The sequence below is a fragment of the Citrus clementina genome, unplaced genomic scaffold (assembly GCF_000493195.1).
Source record: "Citrus clementina cultivar Clemenules unplaced genomic scaffold, Citrus_clementina_v1.0 scaffold_3, whole genome shotgun sequence".
NCBI classification, from domain to species: Eukaryota; Viridiplantae; Streptophyta; class Magnoliopsida; order Sapindales; family Rutaceae; genus Citrus; species Citrus x clementina.
Window position 1 is genome coordinate 2,158,189 of NW_006262339.1, and position 16,381 is coordinate 2,174,569.

The 16,381-nt window shown below is 30.6% G+C and overlaps 1 protein-coding gene across 1 annotated transcript; it reads left to right on the forward strand.

Moving 5' to 3' along the window:
- The first annotated feature begins 12,335 nt into the window (after positions 1 to 12,335).
- On the forward strand, positions 12,336 to 13,301 carry LOC18047369 (transcription factor PRE6). Its single transcript, XM_006439562.2, has 2 exons — positions 12,336 to 12,465; positions 12,956 to 13,301. The coding sequence occupies exons 1-2, from the start codon at positions 12,340 to 12,342 to the stop codon at positions 13,103 to 13,105; spliced, it is 276 nt and encodes a 91-aa protein (XP_006439625.1). The 5' UTR covers positions 12,336 to 12,339; the 3' UTR covers positions 13,106 to 13,301.
- The last annotated feature ends 3,080 nt before the right edge of the window (positions 13,302 to 16,381 follow it).

Below are 16,381 nucleotides of genomic sequence, written 5' to 3' on the forward strand. Positions count from 1 at the left end.
ACAGAAATTTGAGAATACTAATAACAAAAATATAGGCGGTAAAGGATATGTGATCCGGTTGGCACATCGGTTTCCTTGCAATAATGTGAGATCAGGTACATGAACTGGGAATCAATTTTTGTCTGTATCGTTATCTCTGTATTTGAAACATTGAAAATATGTTTGTCAACAAATCTATCGACTTGCTGTTGTTTTAATTTTACAAGGCACCTATTTAGGGTCGGATTTCTCTAATATCAGTATATCACTAAGGGGAGCAGTCAAGTGAGTCCACTCTGAATATCTACTAGTGCAACTTAAAACCCTATGACTTTGTCCTAAACATATGTTAGCCCAACATTGAATATCACTAAGGGGAATAGCCAAACAAGTCCGATTTTATATCTACTAATCCGACCTAGAAGCCCATTAACTCGACTTGAAAATATACTAGCCCGACATTAAATTTCTCTGATGTGATTAAGGGGAACAATCAAGTAAGTCCCACCTGAAAATCTACTAATTCAATCTGAAAGCTTATTAGCTCGACTAAAAATCTACTAGCTTGACATGAAAACTTATTTATCAGGTCAAATGTGGCTTATTTTTTAGGGCAGTTAAATATTATCTTTTAAACCACCCTCAACTGATAGGGACTACCTGCAACTGCAAAGAGAATGTGTTGAAATCAATAGAAGAACCACCCATGAGTAGGAGCTTATTTAAGCTAAAGAGAAAGAGGGAATCAAAGGAAGAGGTTAGCAAATTTATCTAAGGACTCCACAAGAGATGAACTATTTGACCATTCTCCTTTCTACTTTCTACATGATCCCCAACAAAAACACCATGAATTCCATTGTATTTTATTTTAGTTTTCTCAAATCGTTTTCCTTTCCATATAAATAAAAAAAATTAACCTACACATCTGAGGATATATGCCAAAACCTTCACCTGCATATTCTAATTGTTTTTTGTGTGAAAATTGAGTTCAGAATAGTGTTTGAGTTAGGATTTGTGCTCTTGTCACTTGGAAAGCAAATTAAGCTATTGAGATCATTTTTCGGCGTTAATAGCACTGATTAATCATATTGACTTATATCGATATGCATGTCGAACCACTACATTATTAATCACAATGTTGGTTGAATGACAACTAAGTTTCAAATTATAGACAACCAATCACTGTTTTCACTATGTAACTTTGATGGGTGACTCTAATTTCCTATTTAACAATAATAGTACTATCATACTGATGATTGTAATGATGTGACTCTATGATTTTTCAATTCAAAGAAAATTACTATTTTTGGCAGTTTGGTTGTATACAAAAACCACTTATTTCTACACAGAAACCAAGCTGCCAAAAATATTAATTTGCTTAGAAGTAGAAAATATTGAGAATCACATTATCGTGATCTTTAGTATAGACTTGTAATCCATTTTATGTGAAATTGCCACCAAATAAACTTGTAATCTATTTATTTGAAAATTATTATTTTTAGCCGTTTGGTGGTACATACAAATCTATGATTTTAGAGATTAATTTTATTTTTTTTGGGGGATATATTCAAATACCACCAAAAATTTCCCCACATATTAATTCACCGTCAAGATTTTCTGACAATTATATTTTATCACTAATGTTTAGGCCGTTATCATCTTACCATCAAAACCTTAACTCTGTTAAAAATTTGTGAGATCACAAAGGTATTTGAGGAATTTTAAACTGAAGTTATTTTCCTAGTTTTTCTCTGGATTTTTTTTTCTAGACATCTGATTTGGGAGCCTTTTTTTTTTCAATTATTAGATTTTTATTATATTAAAATATCCCAAAATGAAATTCTAGGTTTTATGATAGAGTGATGCCAATTGAAAACTTTTAATGCATCTATAGACAAACTAATTCATGATATTCAATTAATTATGATTAAAAAAATTAATTAATTAAATAATTAAGGTTGTTTATATTTGCAACACCAATGATAAAATGATAAAATTAATAATAATAAAAATGACATTCAGAAAAATTTGGATGCGTTTTAAAACATTAGGGGAGTTTTGCTCTTTTTCCCCTTATATATGTGTAGAAGATTTTGTTGAGATGTCTAGCTAATTGCATAATTTATCTCATTTTTGTGTACTATTGTTAGCGGACTATTTGCTGTCGTTAATTATTAGGAGGGGAATTAAATCATGTTACCAGAACTATGTATTCATGAGAATGAAGATAGTGGAATGCAAGCGTTTAGAAAATCATGATAATCTGTTAGGCATAAATTCTCAAGATTTAAAATGGACAAGAACCATTTTTATTACGTAATGAATATTGAACTCCACCATGAACTTAATCAAGCTTATTCCAATTAAATGATAAATTGATAGGTTAAAAGCTCGTTTAGTCCATATATTTTGAAGTTAGTGTCCGTTTAGTCCCTATATTTTTAAAAATACCTCAAACCATCCCTACCATTAAATTATTTACACTTTTACCATTATCTTTTGTTCCTTTTAACTTATTTTTATAATATTGCCCTATTATAATCCTTTTTTTAGACATTATTAAAAAGAAAAAAATAAATTACCAGTTTAACACCAAAAAATAAAAAAATATATATTAATTTTTGTGGAACACACTCTTGAGTTAAAATATTAATTTTTAGACATAAGTGAGCTTCCACAAAAATTAATATATACTTTTTTTGTTTTTATTTTATTTTTGAGTTTAATTTGATAATTTAATTTTTTATTAATATCCAAAAAAGAAACATTATTGTAAAAGTGTAATATTGTAAAAACAAGTTAAAAATAATAAAAAATAATGGCATGAGTGTCAATATTTAGTAGCAGAGATGCTTTGAGGTATTTTTAAAAACACAAGGACTAAATGGACACTAATCTCATAATATAGGGACTAAACAAACTTTTACCCTAAATTGATACTTGCTGGGAGAATTCTACCCTCCATACTACTTTATTATGGACAAAAATTGTTGGACTTAAGATGAACAAGGTATCAGTCTTGACCCAATCACCCCGATGGTAGGCTGTTTTTAATTCCCAAACGCGGGCTTTTCAATTCAAACATTTGGGCCTTCTTTTAAATAGTAAACTAATGTAACGTTTGTTTTTTTATCTGAAATTTAAATAGAGCTTAATTAATCTGAATTCTTAATAGAGCTAAATGTTTGAATCTGAATTGTATATTTATTTTTTTTGTTTGAACCACTAAAAATAAATATTAGGTTGTCTGTTTTTTCAATTTAAAAAATCTGAAAACTAATATGTTTACATTTATGCCCTCACAAATTGTAAATGTTAAATAAATAATAAACATCTCAAGGAATATAAATAAGATAATGAATTTTCATAACATAAATCATATTTAATTGAATACAACTCTTTAATATTGTAATTTATATATGTTGATTAATTTTATTATAATTTCAAACTTTTTATATTTAGTAAAAAGTTAAAAAAATTAGCTTAATAACTTAACGACTTAATGGGTGAAAAGTTTCATTAAGTTGAAAAAATAAACAAACTTAATGACTTAACTGAATAAAATTAAGTCAATTAAGCCATTAAGTAAAAAAAAAAAAAGACCTCTAAGTAATGATATTTGACTCTCTCGTTTTATCTCATTAATCCCCATTTCTTAAAATTAATTCATTTTTTTTCAAAATTACCTTTAGTTAGAAAACAAAAAAAAAAAAAGATTTTTTTTTCTCTCATATACTTTCTTTGTGTTTCTTTATCATCAATTTCACTAAGCATTTATTTTCATCACCACCATATCCATCATCATCATCACTACCATCACAACACATCTTGATCATCATTATTAATCAAAGACTAACTACAACGCATGAATTTTATTTTAATTTTTTTTATTAAAGCAACCACAAGAATACCCAATGAAAGAAATAAGTTCATTATTCAACAATTCAAATAAACAAAATGTTTAATTGCTGAATCTATTACATGCCATCAGAATTATATCAACCTACTAAGAGTATTTAGCCCCGACTATACTTAGTTTTGCAAAAATTAACCCTTGCTTTGTATCTAAGCCGCCATGGTAGATCGTTTTGAAGTAGCTGAGAGCTTGGATCTCGTCTTGCCAAACTCTCACTGAGTCTCACTACGACGCTCGTGTTATTCCTTCAACTTGACTTTTTCTTTTTCCCCTTTTTTGACAATTTCAAGTCAGGATTTTTTTTAAGGGTTAACTTTCAAGAAAGTTATATGGAAGAGGAGAATTTCATGAGCTCGTGGGAAAAAAATGAAAAAAAATATATTTTTGTATTTTTAATAAGAATAAATATTAAAACAAATAGGATTAATTGAAAAATGGGGGCTGGTGAGACAAATCGAGGGGTAAAAATAGAGCTGGCAAAACGAGTCATCGGGTCATGTTCGTGTCGTGTCAGCTTCGTGTCGTGTCAAATTTAGGTCGACCAAACCCGACCCATTTAATAATCGCGTCCAAATATTGAGACCCAAACCCGACACGAAAAAATAATCGGGTTACCCAATAACCCGTTTAATATCTATATATTGAACAAAAATTACATCAAATATTTACACACTATCATACATACGTATGTACATAAACACATACATACATAATTTATCAATATTATAAAATATACATATCTACCAATATATTACACATTTACACTATTGAGATTTAATTATATATATATATATATCAATATATATATATATATATATATATATAATATTATATATCAATATTATAAAATATACATGTCTATCAATTTTTACACATTTACACTATTGAAGTTCTAAATGTATGTAAAATTTTATAAATAAAACACTGTGTTTATATTCACCCTTTTAAAGAATAAAAAAAGAAAATCATCTCTAATATTTGAGTTTTAATTATAAGAATATGTAAATTATTTTAAAATAGAAAATATAATCGGGTAATTGATCGGGTAAATGGGTTAAGAATTTTAACCCAAACCTGACACGGAAAAAATCGTGTTGACCCGGACCCAACCCATTTAATAATCGTGTTAAATTTGACAACCCATACCCATTTATTTATGTCGTGTTCGTGTCGGATAATCGGGTCGTGTCAAATTTTGACAGCTCTAGGTAAAAAGATCACTAGTCTAGTAAAACTCTTGGGCCTGACTCATTTTACACGGGCGTTGTCCGTTTAATAAGCTTTTGTTAGAACAAAAGCCTACCTTTCTTTAAAAAAAAAAAAAAAAAAAAAAAAAAGCCTACCTGTTTTATAATAATGGCATTTGGCAAGTCGTTCATATAGTTATTTAACAGTCGACATGTGATTTATATATTAAGTTACCGGCCTACATGTCTTCTCATTTGTTTGGGGGAGAAAAAAAAAAAGCAACAACTATATATTAGCAGGTGGAAGTATTATTATGAAAATAGCATGTCGGTCATACATCATTTTGAATTTCTACTTTTATCTTTAAAAGGGAAAAATACATATAATTAGAAGGGAATACCACATTGACATACTTGTCCCAATCCCAAATTTAGAGCTCAACCGAAGCCAAATTTTAAAAGTTTTGTTATTTGTATGGTATAACAAATATATTTTTTCAAATTAGAAGGAAAATCAAATATATTTTTTCAAATTCAAGACTCGAGTTTTGAATTAATGGGAGCTTCTTGTTTTGCTTTACTTTCTTCAGTTAATTGTTTCAATCATTTTAAATTATATAAACACACGCGCACGCACACACACAATAGCTAGCATGCAGGTCGTAGTCTTGCCGGGGAGCATGAATGTTTCAATATATGCATGAAACGTACGTCGTTCCAGTAGATTCCCGCAAACTCTAGTGGAATCGAAAACAAGATTTGAGAGATCCAATGTTCTTAGATTGTCAGGCACAACGTTACCAAGTTGCAATTTAGAATTATTGCAATTTGTAATCATGTTTATTCAATGCTAATTCTAGTTATAAATATAATGCGATTGATCATCTTGATTTATAACGTTCTGACTTATTAATTTAAAATAATCCCAACAATTAATTAATTAAGTTGTATGACATAGAACATGATCTTTGCGCCTTTTTAGGAGCTGCCAAGTATCATAAACAAAGTTATTGCCTTTACTCGTGATAATAACTTAAGTTATAAGTGTCTAATTTGTGCTTATAGTATACTTGTTGCGCCTTTTTAATAAACTGTTAAGTATTATAAACAAAGTTATTGTATTTACTCCTAATAATAACTTGAGCTATATGTGTTTATTTTGTGCTCATAATATATTATTTGAGGCTTATGTAAATACGAATGTATATGTTTATTATAAGTCGTAAACAATCAGTGAATTATTTTCAAATTCTACTATTTTTAGGCCCATATTCACCTGTGGAAATTAGGGAAAGTAATTTCTTTTCATATTTTTTTTCAAACTTTGAATTTAAGGTTTTTTTTTTTCTTATTTCAGTTATTAGAAATTTATTCTAGTAAAATAATTTGCATATCAGAGCTGTCGTCAAAAAATGAAATTCAAACCCTATTCGTGAGACTGTTGATTGAATTAAACAAAATTTCTCTTTGAAAATTTGTACGTGTGTTATTTCTTGCTTCAGTTTTGCGTCATTGTAGCAAGTTGCAATTGGAACGTCCCTTGCTAAATCAACCCTACAGAGTAACTCCATGCTCAACCATAGGAGGATTCGATACGAACATAAACGTTTTGCACATAAGCAGAATAACAAGTGAGTGAGCCTGGAAACAGTGATGGAGCCACATGGAGCACGCAGCGCAGTTACCCCCCAAGTCTTAACTTTTTTAGAATATATTTTTTTTAAATTTAACTAATTTTATTTTTCTTCAATAAAATTTTTAACGTATCCCTACTGATTTTGAATTATATATAAAAATGTAGGCTCAAAATTAAATTATGATCATTAAAATCACTTTAAATAAGTATGTCAAATCCAAAATTATTGAATAACATTTTGAGGGAAATTAAATTCTTTAGGAAATTAAATTTGCCCTCAATTTGAATCATGGCTACTAGAAACTTGTCTCTTTAAATCAAAAGATCTTATGGTGTATTTATCAATTGGTAATCGGAATAGGTTAGAATAAGAATAGGGAATGAGAATTAAAAAATATATTTTTTTGTCTTAGGGATCGGAATCAACATAAGTTGTATTGATATTAATGTGTTTACTTTATCTTAGAATTGAAATGTATTGTTACAAGTTAATAATAATAATAATAAAAAGAGTAAATGCTTATTTAGTCCCTATATTTAAAAAATACCCGAAGACACTGTTGTTGTTAAATATGTTACATTCCTACACTTACTTTTTTTTAAAGAATAATACCCTTTTAATGATATTCTTAGGGATATTTATAAACAAAATGATAACTTGTCAAATTAATCCTTTTATGATTAATTTGGTAAATTAATTTTTTTAACAAAATAATTTATCATAAGATTGTTATAAGGATTTTAAATATTTCTTTAAGTTGACTGATATTATATTTATTTATAAATAATTATTAATAAGATTATTGCATATGTATATAAAAATACCAATTCTTTGACACTAATATTTTTTGATCAATTTGTTAATTAAATTTTTTCACAGATAAATTAATTAATGTTAATAGTTAGAAGAGTATTATCATAAAAGGAAAGAAAAGGTAAGGGTAAGAATGTAACATATTTAACTTAGGGATATTTTGAGATATTTTTTAAAATATAAAGACTAAACAGACACTTAAGTCAAAATATTGGGGCTAAACGAGCATTTACCCAATAATGAAGATAAATAATAATATTGATAATAATGATGAAGATGATTTTATTATTATTAACAAATACAAGAATAAGAATAATATGATAATATTTTAATTGAAGATAAAAATGAAATTATGAAATTTGTGTGGGTAAAATGAGGAGTTCAAGTAATGGAAACTTAGTTCCTAATTCCCATGGGAATCTAAGTTTCCATTGCCTAATCCCAAAAATATGTGAATTCCACATATTTGATTCTCATTTTTATTTTTATTTTAACAAGTGAATACCATTAATCATTTTCATTTTAAATTCTAATACTCCAATTCCATAAGGAAACGCAGCATTGGAGTTTCAGTTTGTTTCCACATTCTTTGATCGATGGAGTCATGACTCATTTATAATTTATTAATGCCTTTTCAACTCTTTGCTTTCGCTGTTCAGCAGGTAGCTAGTAGCTCACTCATCCATTTTAACCACAGAGGCCAAACTAACGTCTCGTAAACTAATATAGGATATAATATCTCAATTAATAGAGTACTGAGCACAAGACTAGGATTAATATATATCATGTTTAAGCTTAATTGATTTATTTTTAATTATTTTGTCCCTATAGTTTGATAGTGTGAAATTGTTTAAAATTGTTTCATACTTGCCCACATGTAGGATATTAAGACTCTTGCTTGCATTATTATTATTGAACGAAAACTACTCTAGTTGTCAGTGAATATTCTTGATAGTTGTGAAAAATAAGTGGTATTACTAAAGTTGCGGGTGTTTATTAGCGAATAATTTGGCTGCTAAACTTCTGCAGCATAGTTACCAAAATGTAAGTAAACTCACTGAATCCAGATCAACTGCGACCATTTGATTCGTTGAAGCTGCTTATGAGGGAGATAATCCCACGTCAACTCATATAAATTTTTGGGGTAAGTATATAACTAAAGTTTGAGATCATGAACGAACTTTTCAGTATAAATAGTGTCTTCCTATAGTTTTTTCATTTTGTTTTATTGATACATGCACTACTTTTAGGGGAAAGATTACTAAAGGTATACACAAGGGCTACTAAATATCTGCATGTTTTTAAATTAAGTGTATTTAGAAATTAATTGTGATTATATAGATACATACTAGGTAATTCTTTAAAAAAAAGAAGAAGGTAATTCTATATTTTGAAACCAACTTCCTAGTTAATTTTAAAAGCACTTCATTTGAGATGGGCTTGCGGTTTGGTTGATTAAATTCTATCCTACACCAATAAAAGTTGTGCTAGTCTACTACTGAGGATACGCATTTCTAAAACTCACGTAACCATTAAACAATAAACAGTAGCATCAATCAGGTCGGTGCTAATCAGTTAATTTTGACGGTTGAAATATTGTTTAATTAGGCTTGAGCTCGGCATTTAATAAGATGTCCTTCACCGACTCTGAACGCAAGAGAGATGAAGGTTATCTTATTACATTGACACATCTGGGCAGTCGAGGAATAAATAACATTAATAAGATAATAATATTTATAATGGATTGTACAAAGCATATGTTGAGGAGAGGAGATCATTATATATCTTTCTTGAAGTTTCAAAAGTTTGTTGGCGTAATGAAGGCTAATTCTGAGAAAAAAACCAGCCCACTGGATTTGGAAACAATAAAGAAATGAGGGTTCCTCGTGACATCGAGCGGAGTCCTCGCTGTCCATTGGATCGAGATCATGTGCTCCGAGATGCACGCTGATCACCACCACCGATTTCTGATTAAAATCCCCAATGCACCCCCCGCATCGTACTATTTGTTGATCAAAGAGCCTTATTAATCTATCAACACTGTTACTGTTTGTCTCTGCTTCCATTAATTAATCTTCTCAAGAATCTTAGTCTCGCGTCATGCTCACGATTCATTATTGTTTTTATCATCAGCCATGTATCAGCTTGGAGTCACCCACAGTCGATGGAGCCTCTGATGTTTTCTAATAATTAATTTCTAGAAATTGAGTAATGAATTAGACTAGTGTTTATTAATTCTCCTGTGGAAAACCCTAGCTCCATGAAATGTTCGTAGTTCGAGGAAACACTTTTCTTGGCGCATCTAATGAATCGAATAGGCTTTGAAACATAGTAAGCGAAGCCAATAAATTAATTTATTATTCTGAGTGTATGTAAAGAATAAAAGAAAATCAAACTAGCGAAAATGATTTCATGAATAAATCGTGTTTTTTAAACTTCAGATGCCTGGGAGAGTCAATTAATGGGGCTTGAAGATAAAAGGTTTTGACATATTATCATGATTGTCGATCAATAGCTTATCTCCATTTCTCATAAGCACGTCTTTATAAAAATCAATCATGTTAAGGCCGTCTTTATGATTGACTAACAAAATTAGATCAGTCTCACACTCACGTGAAAACAAATATTTCCGCATGCCATGTTAACTTGCCAACTCGTTAATTTGTTTTGTTGTTTGAAATATTTAGACTCTGACGAGCCAGTGTGGTACCATAAAAAAAGGTCACACGCAGAGGTACTATACGTATATTATGATACATAGAATTTGGAGAATTTTAAATTAAGTAATAATTGTTGTCATGTCAATAATATGATTAAAAAACATAAAGGAAAAAGAAGGGAAGGAAAAAAAAAATTTAGCTATCCTTCTAATTCTATTGAGTAATGGAAGAATCAATAATGACATACACTATGACGTTATAACATAAAAATTGTAAATCTAGAGGAGCCAAGCGTAAAAATTATGTCAAAATGGGTTATATATATATATATTTCATCTAAGACCTCTGTCTTCTTTAAATTATATTCATCCTGACCTAAACGTAGTACTAGTACCACTCTGCTTCCATATGTGCTTGATAGGAATGACAGAAATTGGAGAGATGGAAATATATAGATAAATAAATGTGGGCTAAGCTCTTTCCTTTTCCTTTCTATTTTCTATGGATCATGATCTTCTTATGATCTAGGCATATCTTTATTTTGAAGGATCCTTGAACGAGTGTGTATTTTTATTTATATATGATCAAAATTTACTTTTATATTATAGGAAAAATCTTGAATACTTGTAAAGCATTACTCTTTTTTCATTCACTTTTTGACATGTCTATACTTTAACTAATCATAATAATAACATGCAAACACACATGCCAAGCATTAAAAAGAAAAAAATAAAGAGTAATACTCCAGGAGCACCATTGTATTCCTAATTATCAACTACCAACTGCAGTAACCATCACTGCTCAATCAAAGGAGAACCTGGTCCATTTTCTACAAATTTGGGGGACATTTAAAGATAGAGGTGGGGTTGAAAATACGATCCTTGCTTTTTTTTTAACCACGATCTCTCTATTTTATTTTTTCACATGAATAAAGTTGTATCACATGGATCAAGTTGCAAAAAGTTGATTTGTACACGTAATCTATTTTGGAATATGTAGAATTATTAAAAAAAATTCTCAGTTTGGAATATTAGAATTATTAAAAGAAAATTTCTCGATTTGGAAAAAAAAAATGTAATCGAACGGGATCCCATATGAATACTTATAAACTTCTACTCCAATTGGAATTAGCTTCTGTATGTACCATCAATTATGCCATCCCCTACGTTATTTGTGGTGCAATTTTTCTTTGTTACTACCACATGCAACAATGAATCCATAACGATGAGTTCAAATCAAAGGATTTTTGACCAGGTCGTTATCAAATGGGAAATAGCCATAAAATAAAACTGAGATTTACATTGAAGCCAAAAATAGTAATCAATTATCAGTCAAATAAATATTAAAATGAAAGATGTAAAAAACCTTTGCCCCAGAAGAGGGTCGGTGTAACGCTTGGGCCGCCGAGACGCCACATGTGTGATGGCATGGAGCCGGTTGGGGCAAGAACATGGAGTGTTACGAACTCTTTTGACTAGTCAACATTCACAGTGAGTGAAATTGTGAGTTTTTTTTTTTTTTTTTTGGTTCTCTCTCGCTCTCTGTGTGTATATAGATTAATTTGATTTGATATAAATCATAAGCAAACAAGCTGAGGGTGATATCCAAAATAAAATAATAACATGTGGCATTGCGTGTGGCGACTGACACAACACACGCTGGCTCAAAAAGCAAGCACATCGATCGATCTCGTGAGTTAATCTCAAGACATCAATTAAACACTTCTTCTACTTGGGAACACAAATTAAATTTAAGAAAATATAATTAGACAGTATGGCGTTGGCGTATCTCGAGAGACTTGATTCTCTCTCTTTCTCGCGAGAACCCTATTTAAATACCAGCTCTGCTCACTGCTTTCTCCCATGCAATTTGTCTTCTCTACTCCCCAATACCCACTACCTGTGTTCTCGTGCTCTCCCTCCCTCATATCTCCATAACTTAATTTTCTCCGGAACTCAATTTTATTATTTTCTTTAATTTATAGTTTCCTTTTATGCTCTGTGTTCATCAGGACACTAATTTTCTTGTATCTAGTTAATTTACTAGCTTCTCTTTTGTCTATTGGAGTTCTATAGCTCTTCTTCGGGTTCTATTTATTTATTAACTCTGTATTTGAGATATATAGCAAATTAAAAATATTATATAAGATGTCCAGCAGAAGATCAAGATCAAGGCAATCAGGAAGCTCAAGGATCACTGATGATCAGATCAATGACCTTGTCTCCAAATTGCAACAGCTTCTTCCTGAGCTTCGCAATAACCGCTCTGACAAGGTATATTTATATAGACGTGTACACTGCTGATATACTTCTCACTACTAATTTTCCAATTAGGGTTTACGTGTAGCTATTTTGCTCGCTTCCCTCTTTTGTAAATTTCTTTGTAACAAGCAGAAAAGAACTTCGTGTTTATAGCTTGCCGGGATTTACTTGTTAATTAGATAGTGAAAGAGTTTATTTACATCTCTCTCAATCTTGAGTTGATACTAACAAACAGATGAGCATTTAAAACCACCTTCGTGAAAAGAAATTACTTGTTTAAAACAGGAGTTTGATATTAAAAAAAAAAAAAAAATTCAACTGTTCTGCATTTTCAGACTTTAACTAAAAGAGGATGTACTTGGTACAAACAGAAACCGGTTACCATATTTTAATTAAGATGTTCGTTAGGCTTAAGTTTAATTAGAAAGTGTTCATATATGGTGCTATATATATAAACTCGGTTTCTGCATACTGAAAGTAATTGATCACTGATAATGTGCAGGTTTCGGCGGGGAAGGTCTTACAAGAGACCTGCAACTACATTAGAAGCTTGCACAGAGAGGTAGATGATCTTAGCGAGAGACTGTCTGAGCTACTGGCAACTACTGACACTGCACAAGCTGCAATAATCCGGAGCTTACTCATGCAATAGACCTGAATCCATACTAGTTCATTTTGTTTATGCAATTAATAGACAGCCAGTCCTCTATCTTCTTCATTTCTGTGCGTCTCCAGGTCTTTGTCAAGAGAGTGATATTTTGAACTTATGTAGTTGCAGTTGATCGCTTAGAGAGAATCTTTTTCTTTGCAAAGTTGTGTTTTGAGTAACGAATATAATAAAAAGTACTTCTGGCCTCAGACACAATGTTTCTCAAATCTCTGCACATTGCATGTCCAAGTATGGCAAGGAGGATTCGTCCATATATATAGATAGATTGGGGCATTGTGTTTAGTACCTGCATGCCTTGTCTTTCCTTTTAAACATTCTTTTTATTTAACTTTTGAAGGTAGAGAAATGTAGAAGAAAAAGGACATGCCTCAATATTGAGCCCTACTCAAGGCTTAATCATTTTAACTCACATTCTATTAATGGTGCTCAGGGGTTAGTTGAATAGCTAGCTATGTGAAAATTGAATATAAACTTGGTTCTTGATTCAAAACAGCCTCAGACATCTAATAGTCCAGATAAATTAAGTCTCAGCTTGGTTCAAAGTAGACACAAATTAACATCCAAGTTGCACTATATCTAATAAAATTAATTCAGGCACAAATACATCTATGGGCACAAATCAGAAGGACAAAGGTTTATATAGCACATATGCATGGAGCAGGTTGCCACTTAGATCACTGCATCAAGTTTTGTTGGGGTTGGGCGGAGTATGGGTAAATGGGTATGGGTATTCCTGGCTCACGCACTCGAAACAGGTCGAAAAGCTGCAATGGGATAAGCGGCTTTGACTTTGTCTTTGTCCTCCAGTCAGATTTATAATGCATACAGGATAACAAACAATTCAATATCCATTGCGGTCTCCATGCGTGAAGAGCGTTCCATCACCAGATATACAATTTCTTTTTTTTGGGTAACCTTATTATTTATATATATCAATATACAGCAGGATCAAAATATCAAGTATTTGTAAAAGCGCATTGACGTTGTTGACTTTCTGAATATATGTGACGTATCAAACCATATGGGCTTAGAGATTATGAACGACAAGGACATTAATTAACTCCGACGATTCCATTTTGAACTTGAAGAATTGCATTTTATTAATTTCCGATATATTTACCATCAACTTGATATTGAATATCCTTTTTCCCTGAAACTCATGCAAGCTAAGGTGAACATTATTCTAACACATGGTTATTTAGAAAAATGCTAAAGAGAGAGAAGAACGAGAGAAAATGTATTGAAAAGAAAGAGAGAGAAAGTGGGCTGGGTAGAGAGAGAAAGTAAAATTCTCTCATTTTCTCTTGTCTTTCTCTCTCTTTAGCATTGCTCTATTCATTATTGTGCGAAGTGGGTCTATTTATGTGTGTGTGTGTGTGTGCAGTATTTAAAACTAATGTTCTTGCTCCTAATGCATTGCTCTTTTCCTATAAATTATTATTATCACCAAAAACTCAACTGAGTAATACTGTAGTTAATTATATAGTTACTAGATATTAATGTACATTCGAACTAATGTAGCATTATGTGCGTTATAATATTAAACTAAAGCTACACTTAGAAAGATCAGATACAAATAAAATTTTATCCTATCTAATGTGACATACAATATGATTCTCATATAATTTAATATGTGGCTGTAAGATTATTATATACGTAATTATGCATGTAATAATGTCACCTTATGCGTCCCATAATCCTATTAGTTAGTTTAAGTACAAACTTTGTATCTCTAATAAGAAAAATTGATTATAGTTTTTTTTTATTAAAGATGGTGGGCAAAGTTTAAATTGATTTTTAGGCCTTACCTCCAAGAGATTAATTTGGTTAGTTAGTTAAAGAAAGTTGTATGAAAAATTACTCGGTCAAACCCTAGGGAGGCTTTAAAGAAGGAGATGCTTATCCCGAATTAAGAAAAAGGTTTATTCTCACAATATCTTGAATCTCAACAATGATGTGGATGTCTCAACCATGCAAAACGGATGGTTCAATTTTATAATGAGTGGAGCTATTAGCATAATATCTTATTAAAACCCCACTTATATATTTACAAATTTATCATTACATAAACTCTGTTCTTTAACGATTCAAAGGTCTGCAAGTTTGTAACAGAATCTACAGTTTTTAATATTAAAAAAAAGAGTTTTTGAACTAAAAAAATATTATCCAAAAATAGAATATTAAAACAATAAACAAATATATGGAACATAATGGCAAAAAAAACATGTTTGATTTTAATGCCTTTCATTTTGCCATCATGGCGAGTGATGAAGTTTTACTTTCATTTCCAAGCTTACTAGAAAAAGAAATGGAAAAGAAAAGAAAATCATGAGTAACTCGATCATTCTCACCAAATCTTAATTTCTTTTTTTTTTTTCAAAATTACGATTGCAATGATTGCAAAGTTCAAATTTGTTCATCATCATGGGGAGTTGATGGGGAGAGAGCTAATAGAAGATAAAGAGAGAGAAAAACAAATGAGAGAGAGAAATAAACTTATGAAGAGAAAGAAAGATAAAAGGGTACTAATAAGCGTGTAGATCAGCTGACATAGAGTTGTTCTAACTTGATCAAAATCTTCGGTTTGAGGCTTGAGAATGAAGTTACATTAAAATATTTGTTGGAAGAGTTTTGCTGCCCTAGTGATCCTACATTCCTACCTGGCTTGAATCTGGATTAGTTGGGGCTCAATATAGTTTTCAGATATCATATGGTTTAATACACCGAGAAAATATAAAAGGGCTACAAACTTTTTAGGAATTTACTTAATAAAAAATGGGAAATTTGTAACCTACCCCCAAATAAATTGACATTTTGCACCGCGTCCCCAACAAATTTGACTTGTTGCACTGCGCACCCAACAAATTTGACTTGTTGCACTGCGCACCCAAAAAAATTGACATTTTTGCACCACGCCCCCAATTCCGTTATTTTCTCAGTTAAGTTTAACGGCTCCGTTTAACTTTTGATTGAATGACAAAAATGCCCCTCTATGTAAAAAAACAAAATTTTTAGCTCATTTAATTTTTTAAGGTTTTTTGTTTCAATTGCAATAAAAAAAAAACAATTCTTCTTACATGTTCATTGTCACCACTATTATTTTTTCTTTAATTTTTTAAAGATTTTTTTTCAATTTTAATAAAAAAAATTCTTGTTACATGTACATTTGTCACCACTATTATTTTCCTTTAATTTTTTTAAAGATCTTTATTTCAATTGCAATAAAAAAAATTTCTTGTTACACGTACATTGTCACCA